A 21,357-nucleotide genomic window follows, 5' to 3' on the forward strand; every position below is an offset into this window, starting at 1 on the left:
AAATAATATTTGAAGAAGTTTTTTTTTGTTATTGTTCCACCCTAAAATATGATTCCAAAGTTCACTTGGTTAGACAAGATCTGGTGCTTCTGTCTTTGTTCCTATACACTGAAGACTATAAGGCCAAATCTGTCCACCTCTGGATAGACTGGGGATAGACAACCTGAGTAGAGATGGTTAGATCTCTCTGCAGAGAAAGCAATAATAAACTTAATATACCATGGTAAAGTTGCTGAGCTAGGCCCAGGCGTGATTGTTGGTTGACTTCAAACACATCCATGCAGGGGTTTTGTTTTTTTTTGGTCAGTAACAGAGAAGTAATTTCCCATTGATACCTTCCAAGATATTCTTTCTGGATTCCCCGGCTAGCCTACAAACCTGGGATTTCATGGTGGTCTCCTATCCACATACTAAGCGGGCTCAACCTGTTTAGCTTCCTAGCTGAGAAAGATTGCCCAGATGCTACTACCTGCTAAAACACTGAATGTAATATACCATTGATGGCTAACCTTTTCTGGACCAAGTGGCCAAAGTGCGCGCTCAAACCCCCAAAATACAATGTGCGTGCGGCCCCGCCTCCATGTATGCCCCGCCTCTGTGCATGCGCATACGGGCCTCTGCATGTGCCCTGCCCCCGCACATGTGTGCATGTCCCCCCTGCACGCGCACATGCCCCTGCATATGCCCCATACCCACGCATGTGCAGCAGGGACCCAAAGACCAGCTGGCTGGCAGGAGGCACGTGCACATGCACGGCGGAGCTGAACTGGGGCGACGGCTTGCATGCCATCAGAAAGGGCACTGCATGCCTCCTCTGGCACACATGCCATAAGTTCGCCATCACGGTAATATACTGTTAAAAAGCAGTGCCCTTGTCCTATTTTATGCTATTAGTTTTCTGCAGAAAATTTGCTAAGTAGCTATACAATAGACTGTACATATGTGAGCTCCATTGGGATATAGCATTCCTAAGTGGGCAACTCTAGGATACTGGGGGTGGGAAGGTCATGTTTTCAATCACCAGTACCTCTTTGGGCCAGATTGAAAAATTATAGTAACTGCTTCTGTCCCTAGTCCCCCACACCATTTCCGATACTTACCGTATATACTCGAGTATAAGCCGAGTTTTTCAGCACGTTTTTTGTGCTGAAAAACGTCCTCTTATACTCGGTCTATCTGACTTATACTCAGTTTTTTTTAAGCCCCTCGGCTTATACTCGAGTATATACGGCTTATACTCGAGTGTTTTTTTTTTTTCTTTTTTTCACATTTTACCGGACGGCGCGGGGAAGCCCTGCCAGTGCAGTGAGAGGGCGGGGCGGGGGAGCCGCCAGCCTTCTCAGCTGAGGGAGGGAGGGTTTCCCCAACCGGTAGGTGCCTCATTTCCCACCCTCGGCTTATACTCGAGTCCCCAGTTTACCCCAGTTTTTGGGGTAAAATTGGGGACCTCGGCTTATACTCGGATCGGCTTATATTCGAGTATATACGGTACTTAAAAATAATTATTTTTAAAAGTTTTATTCCCTCTCCCACCTCCTCCAAATGGCTCAAGCGGATTCTGAAGTGATCAGACCGATAATTGCTATGTCTTGGAAGATGTTGGTTCAGTGATGTACTTTTTCATGATGCGATAAATATTGATCTCTTCTTTGGGTGAGTGTTGAGACCGCTGGGCCAAATATCATTGTAACTCTCCTATAAATAAAGTAGCGTTTGCTTAATTGAATTGCACTTTGCTGCAATCCTTGTCAGAAGTTTATTTCATAAATAACTTCTTCACTATACAGAGAAGTGCCCATATTAATTTAGTGCATCGATTAAAATGGTTTACATCACATCTGTGCGTATACACTCAGAGGTAGTCTCATTAAGATAAGTGGATCCTACTTCCCGGTATTTGGTTTATAAGATTAGCATTTTATCCATTCCTCTTTCTCTTCTTCAGAAGGAGGATGGGAGCCTGTGCCCAAGAGAAAAGTATAAAGTAGTTTCATGCAGTTTTCAGAATTGCTGATTTAATGATATTTTTTTCTGAGAATTCTTTAAGGAGCCTCCAGCAGATGAAAGGAATTAAAATAAATGGGATGAAATTATTTCAGATGAAAATGAATTGAGGGTCTGCTGGAAGGAGTATTTTAGACATTTATATAGGAATATTGTGACATGTTCAAGACTGAAAAAATGTTAGAAAGGTTAGTGTGCAAGAAAAAAATAACAAAAAATAATATCATGATGCTGTGAGAAAATGGTAAAGTTGCAGGTGTAGGCAGTGTAGCTGGAGAAATAGCTATAGCACTTAGACTTATATACCGTTTTACGGTGCTTTACAGCCCTCTCTGAGCAGTTTAGAGAGTCAGCATATTGCCCCCAACAATTTGGGTCCTCATTTTACCCACCTCGGAAGGACAGAAGGCTGAGTCAACTTTGAGCCTGGTGAGATCTGAGTAGCAAATTGCAGGCAATTAGCAGGAAGTATCCTGCAGTACTGCACTCTAACCACTGCATCACCATGGCTCATCATAAAATAATGGATATATTTTGCTTAAGCACTGGTCTTATAATTTGTCAAACTTGTCTTTGAAGACTATGTATGTGCCCGAAGATTGGAAAGCTGCCATTATTATTTCCCTACATAAAGAGGAAAGATGGCAAAAGTACCAAACTATGGAGTTTAATTTGTTAAGTACACCTGAAAGATGTTTGGCAGAATTCTGATGGAAACAACAGAACCGGTGACAATGAACAAAATACAGAAAACATGTTGTAACTTTGTGCTGGGCGTGAAGTTTGCCCACCAGATTTTCACTTTTCAGTAGCTCAGTGGTTCTCAGCATTTTCTTCACCATGGACCTCCTTTAAATATCTTTTGTGGTCACGGACCCCCAAGACCTACCTCAAAATTTAAATCATAACATTTCTTCAAGCCATTGCAGACTCCCTGTGACAACATCGGGGTGGGGGGAGGCTGTCTGCAGACTGCAGGTTGAGAACCACTGAAATAGCTCTTTAAGAAATATGTATCAGGAAGAGAGGTTTTTGTATGTTGGTTGATTCACAAAAAGCATATGTTAAAGTGAAAAGGCTTGAATTATGGACTGTTTTGCATGATTATGGAGTTGAAGGTTAGTTGCTGAATGCAATAAGGTAAGATAAGCATGTGTGAGAATAAATGGAGCATTTAGCAAGAGTTTCAGCATTGAGCAGAGTAAGAGGAGGGTGTGTGATGTCCTTGGTGATTTAATGTGCTTAGGGATCCATATATAAGGAATGCTTATGGAGATACTAGAGGTGTGTTGATTGAACACCATCATTATATATGTGCTTTTGAATGCAGATGATGTATTGTTGGGTGAAAAATTGAACGATTTGCAAGGAATGCTTGATAGATTATACGATGCAAGGTGTATAAACCTGCACATTAACATATCAAAAAACAAAGTACCGTATTTTTCGGACTATAAGATGGACTTCCCCCCACCCCAAAAAAGTGGGTGGAAATGTCTGTGCATCTTATAGAGCGAATACGGGCCTGTTTTTGGTCTCCCAAACCCTCCATGCATCCCATTTTTGCCCTCCCTGGCATTCAGAAGCATTCTGCAGGCCAAAAACGGGCCCGTTTTTGAGCTGCAGAGTGCTTCTGGACGCCAGGGAGGGCAAAACCGGGACCCATGGAGGCAAAAAACCTAATTTTTTTTCTTGTTTCCTCCTCTAAACCTAGGTGCATCTTATAGTCCGAAAAATACGGTAATTGTGTTCTACAGGGGGAAAAAATAGTGATTGAAAGTTATATATTTATGTCAAAAAAACTAGAGCAAGTAGATAATTTGGGACTATGGTAGAATGTTGACTAAGGATGGGAAAACTGAGAAATTTGAAGATATACAAATGCTGGTAAAAAGATAGTGACTAGTAAAACTAAAGGTAAAAGTCCAGTTATATCCGATTCTGGGGGTGGGGGGGAATCTTCTCTGTCTCTTAGCCAAGGGAGCCAGTGTTGCATGAAGATGTTTCCACGGTCATGTGGAATTGTACACCGACGTGTACAGAATGCAGTTATCTTCCCACCAATGTGATACCTATTTATGTACTCGAATTTGCATGGTTTCAAACTGCTAGGTTGGCAGGAGCTGGGGGAGGAACGGGTGGTCACCCCGTCACGTGATAGGTATTTGGATCTCCAACTACCGACCTTCCAGTCTACAAGCCCAGCACCTTAACTGCGGTTGCAAAGGAGGAATGCTTGTCAGAAGAAGCAAACATGAATGTGCACAAGAGTATGCTTCTTCTTACTTTGTGATACAAAATTGAGAGTTGTGTACACAAAGAGAAATAGAAAAGTAAGTTGAAAACTGTCTGTGGAAAGGGAAAGAAGGTCAAGAAAGAACAAATGCTGAATGAATGTAGATGGGAACCAAACATGAGCGACCAAAACAAGCAAGACTTGGTCATTTAGAGAGAATGAATGAGGATCAAATCTCAAAACAAATTATGAAGAAAGAGAGAGTGAGATGAGAAGAAGATGGTTGGATGGAGCTGATAAGAGAGAGCTCAGAAGTTTAAAGAACAAAGAAAATGTATGAATATAGTGAAAAAAATGGTTTGCATGAATTACCTTTAAAAGGTCTTCTTGTCCTTTCAGAAAGAATAAACTATAACTTTGTCCAATATTCAGCATGCATAATTTTAAAAACACGTTCTCTCTTTAGAATATTTTTCTCTTATGCGCATTTCAAAAAATTAAAATAGCTAAAATAGAGTAATGGGTCTAGCTGTAATATAATATATTAATATTTAAAAATGCTTTTATTTGCTGTCTTAGAATGTATTTGTATACATGAGGCACAATTTATTTTCTGTAACTCAACATGTATTCTTGAATTTCAATTTTCTGTGACGTTGGAACATTCATGTTGGAGAATATTTCTCATTTTACCAACTCTGGAAGGGGTGTGTGGATAACTTTGTTCAGTACTCTAATTTGAAAAGATAAACCACATAATCCAAAATATGCTTCAGTACATGAAGTTTAATTACTGGGATGTTCTGCTTTGAGAATTACCTTCCAAAGGAGAGCTTATAAGTTAATAGTTCTGTCATGCACAATATCTGGTAATAGTTGAATGCATCCATCCCATGTTTTATTATAGTTCCATATAGCAAATTGTCTTGGAATTGGAAAATCAAATGTAAATTAATTTTATGTGCAGTCTGCATTAAATAAAAACTACTTTCTTGTTAAGGGAGGGAGATGAAATATTCTTTTGAAGGGAAAAGACCATTTCTACTATATTTGTGACACTTCTGCACTTTCATAACATGGAAAATCTCTGTCTCTGGTTTGAGCTTATAATGCTAATAGGCGAACAGCAGCCACGTGATGAGAAGAAACTACCAGTATTAGCAAATTGCAGCCTGAAATAATCCATTCCTTGGCTTTTTATAGTACTCACAGGAGGTTCTTTAGTGAAAATTTGCCTGGGGCCTTCTTTCTCCTGAAATAATTGTAGGCTCTAACCTATCCAGAGATTTTTGTGGCAAGTTATTGTCCTTTGATATCAGGATAAAGCAATACAGGTAGTTCTCCAACTTATGACTATGATTAGAATCGGTGATGTCTGTCACTAAGCAAACTGTCACTAAGTGAATTGCACCCAATTTTAATGTCCTTTTGCTGTGGCTATTAAGTGAATCACCAGAGTTAAGAGAATCTCTTGGTCACTAAAGGAAACCAGCTTCACCCATTGACTTTGTTAAAAGCCAACTGGGAAGGTTGCAAACGGGATGCTGCAACCATTGTAAATGCATTCTGGTTGCCAAACGCCTAAGTTTTGATCATGTGCGGAAATGTACCGAGTTGTCCTAGATCCACGGGACAGAGACATGCATTTTGTTTGCTTCTTTGAATGATCATCAGTGGTGGTGCTGGGGTTGAGCTTCATGAAGCTCACTCTTTGCTGTTTTTTGGCAGTGACATGGTGCTGGGTTGCTGGTGCTGGGTTTCTTGGTAGTGATGGTCTCAAAAGAGAGCATTTTGCTGGCACTGGTGGCTGAGTGATGTTCCCTGATGCAACAGTGACCTGGTTGATGGCTCTGGTTGGCATGCTGTCCAGGAAATTCTGGGAGTTGAAATCCACACATCTTACGGTTGATCAGGTTGAAAAATTCTGAAGTAGAGAAATGCTTATTGCTGATGTTACATTTATTGGATTAAAATAGAGGGAAAATACTCTATTTTGAGACCCAACTAAAATTTTCATCATTTCTCAGCAAAAATATGTTCTTAATTTTGAACGATAATCACTTTTTGCTTCTCTGAAAAGGTTGTATGCTAAATAGTCTAAGATGCTTCCCAGAGGAGAATTTAAGCACTATATAAATGAGCTTTAAGAGGATTCTTCAGTGTGTATATTTAGTAGACTTCCAGAGGAAGAAATGGTGGACTGAAGACGACTCTGTGAAAAACTGAGTTGAGGACCAGAGCTAAAGATTGAAGGGTCAGTGAATAGACCGACTCTTTGGAACTTCTCTGGACAAGGAGAGGACATGAGACTGCCCACATGCACATTGAATAGTTGTTCTTCATATGGATATTCCAAGATAGCAGTCCCTGGTGAGTTTCCAGCACTGGGAGATGACAAGAATAGGTATCTAGCCCACAAGCACATTTGGCTGCCTTTTAAAGGGCATTAACTTCACAAACTTCACTTTCTAATTGTATTTGGAAATTGCTAAGAGGGAGTTACAAAAGAATTACAGAAATATCGTTTATGATTATGATGAAGGTTGGAAGTCACATCATTATGTATTTGTTTTCTTTGCCTTTACTATATTCTTACCTTCTTTTCTATTTTCTGCATTTTTCTTCTCTTTTGCACCTTCCATTCTTCTATTCCCTTTTTTTAAGTTAATAATAGATTTTGCTATTTTAATTAAAATCCTTAGTATTTAATTTACTTTATTTTAATAAATTAAATTATTAATTATTTCATGCATTTTAATTAATTTTAATTATTTTAATTGTAATTATTTTAATTAATTTTAATTAATTAATTCATGCATCATGAATTATTTCATAATTCAATTAATATTTAAAACCCTTAATTATTCCTTACGTTCAAATAGATAGAGAGGCAGGGAGGATTTTTCAGTATGTGCATTTTTATTTTTATATATCATATGGTTCTAGAAATAGAAGAAGCAAGGTCTGAAGAAACTCCCCTTACTAAGACAAAAATTCCTTGTCTGGCTAAATGCTGATAGACAATTTTATTGGCTGGAGAGAATCTGGTATCAATTGCATTTACATTATCACCTTATTGTATCCTCACTGAGATACAATAGGAAGGAAAGGTCAACCTAATTACTTAAGAAGCAGGGATAATGGGACTCTACAGAGGAAGGGATAAACTTCTGTCTTGACCCTAAGGGCAAGTTAGGGTATTGTGTTGACAATGACAGATACATTCACTCTGACATGACCACATGTATATAGAAGAAAGTACTCTCCACCAGAGAATATAAAGAGGAAATATTACAACCAGCCTCCATCCCTCCTGGTTCATCAGTGGTGTAGCGGTTACTGATTTACTACAGAACTATGGCCAGTGGTGGGATTCAGCCAGTTCGCACCACTTCGGGAGAACTGGTTGTTAACTTTCTGAGCAGTTTGGCAAACTGGCTGTTGGAAGAAATCATTAGGGCAGAGAACCGGTTGTTAAATTACTTGAATCCCACTACTGACTATGGCCCATAGACCTCATCAGAAGGTCAAAATTTCAGCTTCTCTTCTGAGGGCCCTGCAGCTCTTGAGGCTCATGGAAACAAGATCTTTCAGAAATAGATTTAGCTGCAAATTTGGTTGAATGGATGCAGGCAAGTGGGGTGAGGAGAGGAGAGGAGAGGAGGTGGTAAATTGCTCACTTTTTCCCAGTCCGGTACCTTTCCAAATGAGAGAAACTCCAGTTTTATACTAGGGGTTCCTGTGCTGAATGCAAATTTGCTTAATATTTTAAATGACTGAAGAAAGCAAATGGGCTTGATCATTTCACGCATAATGATTAGAACAGTTTTGCGCGATTGTTACGCTGCATAATATCAATTTAATCGGGCAATAGTGTAGACTAACAAGGAAGTAAATTTTCCTTTTGAATTGGGCCAGGTATCCTGGGCAGCTGGATACTGTTTTTGGATTTTATTTTATTTTATTTGCAAAAATTTCTGTCTGTGGCCTTGCTGATCCATTTTGGTTGTTCTCACATGATCCTGCATTTGTGACAGTGTGACATTTTCTTAATAAGTGTTTAGGAAGTGATAATAGTTCTGAGTCATGGCTGACTGTGCCTGGCTGTTGGGTGTAGTTTTCGCACAGTGAGAGTTTATGGCCTGATTCACTGAAATATGAGACTGCTTACAGATTCCATGCTGAGGAACAAAAGAATAATGGGCCGCAAAACACATTTCACTGCTATTAGCTTTTCAAGCAGATTGAGCCATTCACTAGTATGCTTGGGCAATTACGTTTGCATTTGATCTTTGCCCGCTTCCTGTTTCCTAAACTGAGATAGTTGTTTGCTTTTCTTTCCTTTCTCCTTCCACCTTTGAGCTGAGGCAAGGAAATTGTTGTTATTGTTGTTGTTAGTTGCGAAGTCATGTCCCCATGGACAATGTTCCTCCAGGCCTTCCTGTCCTCTGCCATCCTCTGGAGTCCATTTAAGCTCACGCCTAATGCTTCAGTGACTCCATCCAGCCACCTCATTCTCTGTCGTCCCCATCTTCTTTTGCCTTCAATCTTTCCCAGCATCAGGCTCTTCTCCAGTAAGGCAAGAAAACACATTGGATTAATTGGGCCAAATTATCAACTAAGACTAAAGTAGAGATGAAAATTGACTGGATTGTCAATGACATGCCTCCATCATATAATTTGTGTATATACTGTTGTTGTTCCCTGGTGTGTGTTGAGCCCCATCTAGTGGCCAGGGATAAATCTTTCATTGTTTGGAAATTGATTTGATGATGCTTGACCCAGAGGGCATCTATCCTCCTACCATCCCTCAATTCTGGAAAAAAGGGTGCATCCTGAGAAGCCAGAGTCTATTTTGAGGTAACAGAAACATCTAGAACAGGGGTGTCAAACTCAAGGGCCTGAAGACCCAATCTGGCCCATGGGGTGTTTAGATCTGACCTGCGGGCCGCCCTGGAAACAGTGAAGGACCAGCCCGTGGTGCTTCTGCCAGCCAGAATGGAGCTCAGGAGGGCCGTGCGTGGCCCTCTCAGGCTCTGTTTTGGCCGCAATGGCCTCCTGCAGCCTTCTGTTAGCAAAAACAGAGCTGGGGGGGGCACCTGTGTCCCCTGACTCCATTTTTGCTGGCAGAGGGCTAGCAAAACAAACTAAAAAGAAAACAAAAGGAGGAATTTTTCCCCTTTTGCATTTGAGAATCCAAAAAGGGATAGAAAAGGAGAAAGGGAAAGAGGAAAGACAGAGAAAAATATGGGAAGAGAGCAAGGAAGGAAAAAGAAGAAAAGAGGGGAAGGAAGAAGAAAGGAGAATGAAGAGGAAAGGAAAAGGGAGGGAGGGAGGGAGGTTATAATGAGAGGGAGGGAAGGAGGGAGGGCCTGAGGGAACTCCTGCCTAAGCACTTGGCCACCACAGGTGCCTCCCGCCCCCCACCATGAGTGACATTGAGCTTCCCCCCCCCCACAACACAACCCTGATGTGGCCCTGAATGAAATTGTATTTGACACTCCTGATCTAGAAGAATCCAGCTTAGTCTTTCGGAAGATAAAGTCTATATCCCATACACGGCATTGCTGTTTTACCTTATCCTGTTCTTTAATAAAGTATCAAGATTTATATTTACGGTCTGGCTTATTAAAGGATAGGAGGGTTTAGCTGCATATCGAACTACACACAAAGCAGCGTAATCAGGACAGAACAGTCAAAACATGGAAGTAATGTGTAATATGTGGAAAGCTGGCAAGTCATGCTTCATCATGCATTGATGTTGAGCTGCGCATCACTGGCAAAAAAGATCATAATAAAGAGCCATCAAAGATGCTGATTTTTGGGACATGTCCAAAAGGAAATATATACTTGAAGGAATCATCAGGACCTGTCTAGATTTTTTTGAACATCTTTCTTACACAGACGATTGCTATAAAATTATTGTTATTCTTTTTTTCCTTTTTCTACCAAAATGCCCACTGCAGAGACTGTGATGAAAACAGACTGTTGATTGAAAGAATCCTGTAGGATGTATATGTGTGACTGGGGGCATCATCCATTTTTCAGCAGAGGACGATTTGGCAGTTTTACTTCCAGTGCTGTGGGTTCCCGAGAGCTTGAACCTTTCAGATTTTCCATTGAAAGGAAGCCCTGTGACTGTGACGGTGAACCTATGGCACGTGTGGTAGTGGTACACAGAGCCCTCTCTTTGGGCATGCGCGCTGTCGCCAATTGCTCTTCCTGCTTCCATCATGCACTCGCGGGAAGACCAGCTGGCTGGCGCACATGTGCGTACCAGAACCCAGAAGAGAGCAGCTGTCCGGCGCACATGCACTCGACGGAACCCGGAAGAGCAGCTGGCTGCCGTGCACACGTGCACTTTTTTTTTTTGTAGCAATATTTCCCAACCTTGGGAATTTCTAAGAGTGTGAACTTCAACCCCAAGAATTCTCATCAAAAACAAAATTAAAAGAGTTGAAGGGACCTTGGAGGTCTTCTAGTCCAACCCCCTGCTTAAGCAGGAAACCCTTCACCATTTCAGACAGATGGTTATCTAATCTCTTCTTAGAAACCTCCAGTGTGAGAGCACCCGCAGCATCTGTAGGCAAGTCGGTTCCATCTAACTGTCAGGAAATCTCTCCTTAGTTCTAGGTTGGTTCTCTCCTTGGTTAACTAACTTTCCATCCATTGCTTCTTGTCCTGTCTTCAGGTGTTTTGGAGAATAGGTTGACCCTTTCTTCTTCTTTGTGGCAGTCCCCCAAATACTGCTGTCAGTGGTCATACTGGCTTTAGAATTCTGGGAGCTGAATTTCACACCCCTGGAAATTTCCAAGGTTGGAAAACCCTGATTTATAGACTGCCCAGAACAGACTAATTATGACTTTCACCCACTTCTCTCTCCCCCAATTAACATTTCTGATATTTTACCTTCTACATGCAAGTAAGAAACTCTGAAGCTTTCAAAACATTCATAGCTGATCTCGTAGCTTTTGTTGGCCTTTTAATCTTAATCTTTTTTCAATTTAGTAATGTTATCAAAAAGTAAATAAAACTTCAAAGTAATATCTGATGCTAGCAAGGGAATATAACATTTTAGATTCAGATATTATGATTGACATGCCATAATATAGGAGTGCAACGGAGGATTGGTTGGATGGGATTCTAAACATATCGGCAGAAGTGAAATTGTTGGGCTGAGAAAGGATAGTCCAATTGAAGAAAATCTGATTGAGCAAGACCAAGAAAACTCTTTTCATTTCATCAAAATCAGCTGTGCTATATAGTTGCTTTCCAAGGCACAAAACAAATTTGCAACTCCATTTTAATTAGATATTGTTTCCTTCATAAAAGTAAATTATCATCAACTTTTTATCTCTAAATTGCATTTTAGCTTTGTTCTTTTTTTTGTTAAAAAAACTTTTATTCCCAGTACTTTCTCTTATATTGATATACTTGCAATACACTTGGGGATAGTCGAGACTATAAAAACTGTAAAATACTGCCTGAATATTAACAGCAACTTATTTATGAAGCTAGAATACATTTAGAATACAGAAGGAGCACTTCATTACATTTTGATGTGTTTACCATGGTTTCATCCCTCTCCGTTTTCCCTCCCTCCAGGAATTCCAGAAAGGAACTTAATGACATACGATTTGAGTTTACTCCAGGCAGAGGTAAGACTTTTAATTGAAATTATGTTTTTATGACTCCAAATGGAATTTCAGAAATTGATTTCTGTTTTATCGGCTTAGTATATAAATTAGCTCTATGAAATGTATCCACCAAATGTTTTAGTCGATCCTAGTTCACCAAAACAAATCTAGTGCCAAGTGTGCACGTTTTTTAGTGGCATAGTTATGGATTGAATGGTTGAATTCAGAGAATGTTATTTAGGCGAAGAACTATCTGGTACTTTTGCTTGATTTTAATCTAGTGTAGTACAGTCCATTAATGTCTTCCTGCTGATAGCTGATCTAATAGTTCTGTACTAAATAGAATGTTATGGTATGCCAGTAAGTGGTCCTGATGTAAAAACTAACCATAGGCAGAATATAAAATGTGCCGAAGGCTTGATAATGATGCTTTTAATACCATCTCCCATATTCCCCTAGGAGACACTGTAATGTGTCCCCTAGCAACAACAAGGAAAACATATAGCTGTTGAATACTTTAATCTTTGTAGCATACATCAGATAGCAGCAGCTCATCTAATATCAGGCAGGTCCACAAGTGAAGGCCCAATTAAATTGATTTATTGCTAAAAACCTCTGGTGACAGGAATCTATTCAAGTAACTGGTCAGCACAGTTAACAGAATTCAGGTGAGGTGGTGTTGGACTGTTTGTGGCTACATAGGAATTCTAGTCCAATCCTTTTTTTAACTCCGCCCCCAGGTTCTTCTACTGCTTCTACAGCTGAATGTTCTAATGAAGTATTTATAATTGCCTTTGCTGATATCCTGTACAGGTGGTCCTTGACATACAACCATTCATTTAGTGACTATTGGAAATTACAATGGCACTGGGAAAAAAAAGTGACTTCGAACTGGTCCTCGCACTTTGTAACTGTCACAGCATCTCCACAATCATGTGATTGCTATTTGCAACCTTCCCAGCTGGCTTCCGATAAGCAGAGTCAATGCGGGAAGCCAGATTCACTTAAGGATCATGCAATTCACTTAACAATTTTGCCCCTCCCCCCAAAAAAGTTGTAAAATCCAATATGACGTACTTAGCAACCAGTTTGCTTAGCGGTGGAAATTCTGATCCCACCTGTGCTCATAAGTTGAGGACTACCTGTAATGGGCATAATGGAAAAAAAACTGACTGGATTGCTAATAGGGAAGAATGGTAGATGCTTTAGGAATAGCTTCTCCCAAGCTACAGGCTGCCCCTTCTCTGCTTTAACCAAAGCTTGTTCACGTTTAAGCTTTGTAGATAATTTTTAAAAAACTGGACAGCCATGTTTTATTCAGGACAGCTGTGTTTTAATTGACCTTTCCTTTGGAAATCCTTTTATTTTTATCGTTGCCCAGCTTTAAAAGCAACCTCAATGCAAACGTTGTAAATAAAACAACAATATTGTGTCTCTCTCTGACATCTGCAATATACACAGTTGAAGATACAATGGCTTGATATAGTTCTCCTGACAAATGCATTTTGATTGTGGCATAAAATGTTTCCTCACTGAAAATATCAAAAAGCAGGGTAATACAAGAATATATCAACTTGAGATTGTTGGAACAACATAGCTTACGAAGGCTAGAATAGACTATGAACAATACTTACAAAAGGTACAGCAGCTTTCTATATTAATTTGCAGCTCTAGGCAAATTTTTCCTCATGAGGAAATGCTAGTGCTGTCCTTCAATTGCAAAACTTTTGTGTAGACCAGGGGTGTCAAACTGGCGGCCTGCCGGCTGGATGTGTCACACACAGACCACACCCACCACAGCTCCTTGAAGGGGGAAAATGTTGTGAAACATCACGTGACAGCAATGTGACGCGGCGAGTTTGACACCCATGGTGTAGACCCAGTAAGAGGCTTCCAGGTTACAATAACATTTAGCTGTAGATGTTTTGTGTGAATGGAATTGCTCCCTTTAAATTGGGGAAAGGGAATAAAAATGGTATGTCAGGCAACCATGCTTGTTTAACAACATTCTTACATTTACGTATCTCTTTGAATAAAGATATCCAATTATGTGTTATGAGACAACTTGGGTACTTAAACAATAAGCCTTTATAGGATTTGTGAAGAATGTATCAGTGTGGTCCTATCGTGTTGAAATTGCAGAGTAGTAAGTAATGGAATCCAAGTTGTTTTTAATGAAAATAGTTTTGATTTAAGCACATGTTGGCAAAGGACGTTCATAGAGTAAATATACTTCTTAAACAAATTGCCTTGGCTTATTGTTATTTTTCATTTTTTCTCACTTTTATTAGGACTAATGCCTATTCATTTCACATTTTACAGACACGGCAGATGGTGTATCTCAAGAGCTGTTCTCTGCAGGCTTGGTTGATGGCCATGATGTTGTTATAGGTAAATTATGTTTCATTCTGAGATTATGTTATACCCAAAACTCAGAACATTAAATGCATACAGGCCCGTTCATAATATCATCTGTGCTTGGATTTTTATGAAAATACACACACACACACAGCATTTTTTCTTCAATTGACAAGGTATATTTTCTGATACGATTTAGACAAATGCTTCACTTTAGTTTAATTCAGGTGTTCCTTCTTCACTTTGGTCTTTATGTTCTAAAAATCTTATATTAGCACCTCTGTTTTCTTCTGTCCTTTCTATTCCTTCTGACACGTCCCTTTGGATTGTGACGATTGTGTAATTGTCCCTTGTCAGCCTTAATAGCTTCAGTAAACCTCAGAAGATCAGAGAAAGGATTTAGATTCTATAGGATCTTCATAGATGATGGGTCTTCCACATCAGCAGCTACTTGGGAGCTGAAATTATTAAAGTGGTTTTTCCCAGCTTGGTATCAATCAAATGGGAAAAGTTGAAAGTATGTTCAAAATTGGTGATTCCTCTCTTCTGTAACTCAAGCTTTCATTTTATAATCTCAGGGTGGAGAAGAATTAAGTAAAATCCTCAATTTGAGTTTAAATCAGGAGGACAATAAAATCGTGAATTTACTTTAATTCCACTTAATATTGTCGACACTGTTCTGCATTTGTCTTTACGTGAATGCTGGAAATTGTTAGGACTTTGATGGGAAAGATCTGCCAGAAAATGCCAAAGATCTATAGCACTGTTTCTCAACCTCAGCAACTTTAAGATATGTGGACTTCAACCCCCAGAATTCCCCAGCCAGCATGTTGACTGGGGAATTCTGGGAATTGAAATCCAAGCTTCCTAAAGTTACTGAGAAAAAGAAACACCGACCTGTAGATTCATTCAGTGAAATAGACTTAACAGTGTCATTTGTGGACCTTCACACATTTTTCTTTTTTATTATCTATGTGTATACATAATATTTTTAGAAATTATGAGCAAGGGAGACACATAATATTTCATATTATCCCATGAGAGATGCAAGTTGCAGCAAAAACTTGTTTTGTGGTTGAGCTCTGTCACCTTCCAGAACGATGAAAAATCAGTGCTATCTCTTTGAATAAAATACCCGATATTTAAACCAGCCAAACTTCCTTCTTTCAGAGCTTCTGTTTGATAAAAAAAAGTATAATTCTATCAAATAGAAGAAATTTTGCCATTTTTTATAGTGTATACCTCCTCGTTTATAAACAGTTCTTCCTACCATCCTTCAAATCAATATTTTTCTGTAATTTGAAATGGCAAGGATAAATTGAACCTTTTTTTCCCCCAGGAAGGAAAATGTAGCATACATTCTTTCCCTCTGTTTGCATTTTAAAGAATCCTGTGAATTACATCCCATTTTTCAGGTGAAATGTGCAGAAAATTGACCTGTTGTTGATGTGAGAAAAATACAAAAATTGAATTTAGTGAAAGTGCTTTGAGATCAGAGATTCTATTCATTTTCTTCATGAACTATAAATAATAGAAAATTGGAAAACACAGATGAACAGGGCAATATTTTTCACTGACTTAATATATCTTTATATTGTATATTAATGACTATATTGAGTAAGCCTGAAAACTTCCAACAACATGCAGAGTTAGAAAGTCTTATTGTATGTGTGGGGTAAGCACACTTTCTGTGTAGTGTTGATTTAAAGGAGGCTTCATGTGTGGTGTTTAAAAAGATTTGATATGAGGTTCAACATAGGTTTAAAAATAGAAATAAATAATTTCAAATCGGTGTATCTATAAAATAGAGAAACTTGAACTTTTTAATCACTTTTTACTTCTTGTTCAAAAGATAAATCTTACATTTGGTACAAAGCGCAAGTAACTTTGCTTGAATTCATCAGTTCTAGTTATGTCTGTCATTTCCACTCTAACTTAAATTTAAATACATTTTTCAGAATAAGAGTCTCTTGGCTTATATCAAACCATAAATCAGCACTTAGCCTGATGCCTCTAATAAAAGTAAGATTTATGGCCCATTTCCTAAAGCAGGGTCATCCATGAATTCATTCATTTAGAAAACATGGCTTGCATTAGCCATAAATAAATTGCTCCAGATCAGATGATTTTTGTAAGAGTAAAAGTAAAAGGTAATCCTCTCTTCCTATAGACACACTTACATGCACCCACGCGCACCCACACAACATGTTTATGATGCTGGAGAGGCATCTCCTGCATTCATTTTTTATCCTTGCCAACATGGCCAATGATAAGCGAATTCAATAAACCTGGAGGAGCACCAGCTTACTGCTTGGGTCTTAAAGCTCTGTTGTGCCTTAAAACCACTTCTTGAATGGCAGCTCACATTAGAGACAGCTATATCCACATCCAGGCATATTGGGATAGTTGTATTTCTTCTTGTGATCCTTTCTTTGACATGATCCTGCATTTGAATGTTAAGTCTTAATCTCTTATGGAAGATGAGAAAATTCTTCCAATGTACTAGAGCAGTCTTCTACTGCCATCTCCCAGATGTGTTAGGCCAGGGGTGTCAAACTCAAAGCCCATGGGGTGTTAAGATCTGGCCCACAGGGCTGCGACAGTCTCCTGCAGCACTCTGCCAGTGAAAAGAGAGTCGCGGGGGGGGGGGGGACTGCGTGCGGGCCCCCATTTTTGCTTGCAGAGCTCTCCAGGAAACCATCATGGCCAAAAACTGGGCCCGGGGCACAGGAAAGGAAAAAGAAAAGAGGAAAGATAAAGAAAAAGAAGGAAAGATGGGAAGAGAGCAAGGAAGGGAAAAAAAAGAAAGGGGAAGGAAGAAGAAAGGAGAAGGAAGAGGGAAGGAAGAAAGGAAGGATCCCCCAACTTCTGCCAGGGCCACCACAGTATCCAATACGAGTAACATTGAGTTGACCACGCCCCCCTTGCCCCTCAAACCCTCCCCCCCCGAGGTCGAACGCAACCCTGATGCGGCCCTCAATGAAATTGAGTTGGATACCCCTGTGTTAGGCTGATAAGAAAGGATAATTTTCAGTACCGTATATACTCGAATATAAGCCGATCCGAGTATAAGCCGAGGTCCCCAATTTTACCCCAAAAACTGGGGTAAACTGGGGACTCGAGTATAAGCCGAGGGTGGGAAATGAGGCACCTACCGGTTGGGGAAACCCTCCCTCCCTCAGCTGAGAAGGCTGGCGGCTCCCCCGCCCCGCCCTCTCACTGCACCGGCAGGGCTTCAGTCCGGTAAAATGTGAAAAAAAGAAAAAAAAAAACCTCGAGTATAAGCCGTATATACTCGAGTATAAGCCGAGGGGCTTAAAAAAAAAAAAACTTGAGTATAAGCCGTATAGACCCGAGTATAAGCCGAGGGGACGTTTTTCAGCACAAAAAATGTGCTGAAAAACTCGGCTTATACTCGAGTATATACGGTAGTTACGCTTGTTAATGTGAATCAAGAAATCTATAAAATCCCTTTCAGTTTTAGCTTTTATTCCCTGTCAAAACGGCATTTTAGTTCACTGAAGATTGAATATGAAGAGATGGGCTTTTTTTGGCGGCCAATGTATGTAATGCTAAACGTGTGATCGAGGCTGAGCTGGAGATAAAAGCCAAGAGAGGCCTTGCTAGGGGAAAAAAAAACTACACTTAGCAAAGTTAAGTGTTCCAGCTATAACTAAGTGATTTTGGCAGTAAACTGCACTGCTGCCTACAACACAACACATAAGATGTTCTGATCTCATTATATAAATGCTCTGAAGATGTGCGAGCGTTTGATCATCTGATGCAGATGTCAGTCATCTCATTTACCTGATGACATAATCGCGCAGGCTTTGTTATTTGCGCAATCTGCTCTTCCTGCAAATGCTGAGGGGTCAACTAGAACAGGGCTGTCAAACTCCCGGCCCATGAGCCAGATGCGTCACGCGCTGGCCACACCTGGTTTAGCAAAGGGAGAAAAGGTCACATGATGCCAGCGTAACGACGTGAGTTTGACACCTCTCAGCTAGAACCTTCAGTAGGCAAAGTGATTGAGTCAAATAGGTCCCTCACCCTCACCCCCACTTAACCTTTTTTGTCCTGAAAAGTGAAAGTCTTGTGCCATTGGACCGTAAGTTTAACATTCCAGCAGAACAGCTAAGAAGAGCCTAACTAATCAGAGCTGCTGTACTTAGCGTGCTAGATATTACAGTTCTTCCTGATAGGCTGAATGTGAACTCTCCATTGTAAAATAATTGTATATTTCAGTGAAGGAATATTCTCCAGTGCCGCATTTGCTTATGAAAGTTATATTTGATTTTTCTTTCTGAATATGTATACAGAGGTGTTAAAATATGCATGAAATAGATTTCTGGCAAGAGTGAATGAAGGGCTGATCGTTACTTTCATGCAAAGTATGGTAAAAAGAAAAACAAAAGTTAACTGAAATGGCACACGATATAACATTATCATTATTTCTCAGTAGCTCAGAGAGTTTACCTGCAGGAGTTTGCCTAAAGCATGGATTTACTGAAGGATAGAAAAACAATATCCTTTCTTTTGGAAAAGCCATAGTGGTTTTATTCTGTGACTCCCCTAAGTTTGGTTTACATTACAAAAGTTATCTAAGAGTCAGCATTCAGCTTCTTTCTAATTAGCAAGGGTCTCTGTAATTCAAAGACAAGAGACTATTTCAAGAACTGTCAATACTTGCCATGTTTTCTTTTCTTTTCTTTGTGTATTTATTTTCCCTACCTTGTCTCTTGAAATAGACATCTAGTTGATGTCTTTATACGTAACTTTCCCTCCTGTTCTTTAAGGTCCCATGGTTCCTAATTACAGGAAATCCTTAAAGCCCTGGACAGCTAATAATGCAGCCCCACAAGACCAAAAGTTAAAAGTGTTTTAACATTATTATGTGGTTTATATATATATATAACTATATTATATACAGGTAGTCCTCAACTTAATGACCACAGTGGAGTCTAACATTTATGCCGCTACGTGAGAAATTTGTTAAGTGAGTTTTGCTCCGTTTGATGACTTTCCTTGCCATATTTGTGAAGTGAATCACTGCAGTTGCTAAATTAGTAGCACGGTTGTTCAGTGAATCTGACTTCCCCGTCGGAAGATTGCAAAAGGTGATCACATGACCCCAGGGCACTGCAACCGTCATACATATATGAGTCAGTTGCTAAGCATCTGAATTGTGAGCGTGTGACCATGGGGATGCTGTAATAGTTGTAAGTGTGAAAAATGGTCATAAATATTTTTAGTGCCATTGTAACTTCGAACAGTGACTAAAAGAACTGTTGTAAGTCGAGGACTACCTGTATTATCATTTTTTGACACCAAAGCCACTTGGGCTTTTGATGGTAAAACTAGATCCAGGAATATCCTTGGATTGTGTTTTTTTTCCTTTAGGAGAAGGACAATTCCATCCCATGGTATTCATTTTGAGAACCAGCCGTGCAAAAAAACATTCCAGTGGTTATTATATGGTCTCAATTCATTGGCTGTCTTCCAACCAATTATACTTCCAAGCACAGATTCTATATATATATATCCATGGCTTAGGACCCGGGTACTTACGGGACCGCCTGCTGTTACCGTTTGCCTCCCACCGACCCGTACGCTCTCACAGAGAGGGCCTTCTCAGGGTGCCGTCCGCCAAACAATGTCGGCTGGCGGCCCCCAGGAGTAGGGCCTTCTCTGTGGGAGCTCCCACGCTCTGGAATGAGCTTCCCCCTGGTTTACGTCAAGTACCTGATCTTCGGACCTTTCGCCGTGAGCTGAAAACGCACTTATTTATTCAAGCGGGACTGGCTTAAAATTTTATTGGGTTAAAATTTTATTGGGTTATTTATATTTTAATATTTTAATTCGTTTTAAATTTGGCCATTTTATAATATGCTTGTTTTAATTTCTTTTAATATTGATATTGTGATTTTTTACTTGGCTGTACACCGCCCTGAGTCCTTCGGGAGAAGGGCGGTATAGAAATTGAATAAAATAAATAAATAAATAAATAAATAAATAAATATATATATATATATATATATATATATATATATATATATATATATGACCAATGGCAAGAAGCTTGCAAACTAAGCAGGGTCAGACCTGTTTTTTTACATGGACATTTGGTTGGACAACTGTCCATTTTTTTCCCCAAGTTGTCCTGGTCAACTGAGACATCAGAAGCAATTCCAGAAGTTAATGGCAAATGTTATTGATACTTTTGCCATTATGGGTAATCCTTGACTTGCAACCATTCGTTTAGTGACCATTTGTGAAACAACCAGTCCTGGTATTTATAACAGATCGCCTGAGACAGTCCTGGTCTCATGCTATCAAAATTTGGGTGTCTTGTGACTGGCATGTATTTACAATGGTTGCAGCATCAAAATGGTGTCAGGTGATCACCATTTACAGACTTCCCAGTCGGTTTCTGACAAGCAAAGTTAATGGGGGTTGCTGGATACAGTTAATGACTGTGCAATTCACTTAAGTGACTGCAACCATAAAGGTCATTCAGTTGGGCATGAGTCGCTTATCTGTGTTGCTTAACGAATTTGAATCCCTATTGTGGTTGTAAGACAAAGCTTACCAGTAAACCTGTACCTTCTTCAGTTGCCTATAAAACCTATGTTGATATATCCATGAAATAACTACAAGGAACTGGATTTGAAGGAGGTATCATTTGTCTTCAAGACTCTAACCTTGCCCCAAATCCTCCAGTGAGCTCAATACTTGAAAGCAGGAAGGGCAGAATAGAACTGAAGGATCTTATTTTACATTTAGGTACTTTTGGTGTACAAGATTCCCCATTCTGGAAATGATGCTGGTAGCAACAGCAGTAGTTCTTCCACTTCCGGTACTTAACAATGAAAATTAGTCCATATTCAGTATTCTCGACTTTTATGTGTATACAAAGGATGCTGATTTTGTGGCTTGGTTTTCCATTCCTAGCCTATTCATGAAAGCAATAAATTGTTGTGTCTTGCCCGCTCTCACCGCAGCCGGGGCCTTCTTATCTGCTTCCGAACGCTGAGGAATGTCCTAGTATGCCTCCCGGCCCCAGCCCTGGCTCCATGCCCAGACAGGCTGAGGAGGAGGAAGCACCTCCCGGCCCCAGCCCTG

General features: G+C 39.8%; 1 protein-coding gene and 1 long non-coding RNA gene across 4 annotated transcripts in view; one reads left to right on the forward strand and one right to left on the reverse strand.

Annotated features, from left to right (window-relative positions):
* The window catches only part of STK39 (serine/threonine kinase 39), a 142,605-nt gene that overhangs the window by 113,432 nt on the left and 7,816 nt on the right, over positions 1–21,357 (forward strand). For all 3 annotated transcript variants that reach the window (XM_058191249.1, XM_058191257.1, XM_058191266.1), the window contains 2 exons: positions 11,846–11,898; positions 14,200–14,268. In XM_058191249.1, the coding sequence (XP_058047232.1) occupies positions 11,846–11,898; positions 14,200–14,268 (122 nt within the window). The remainder of the gene's footprint in view (positions 1–11,845; positions 11,899–14,199; positions 14,269–21,357) is intronic.
* LOC131202366 (uncharacterized) overlaps positions 1–21,357 on the reverse strand; it is a 59,318-nt gene that overhangs the window by 3,677 nt on the left and 34,284 nt on the right. The window lies entirely within an intron of this gene.

This window comes from Ahaetulla prasina, chromosome 1 (assembly GCF_028640845.1).
Source record: "Ahaetulla prasina isolate Xishuangbanna chromosome 1, ASM2864084v1, whole genome shotgun sequence".
NCBI classification, from domain to species: domain Eukaryota; kingdom Metazoa; phylum Chordata; class Lepidosauria; order Squamata; family Colubridae; genus Ahaetulla; species Ahaetulla prasina.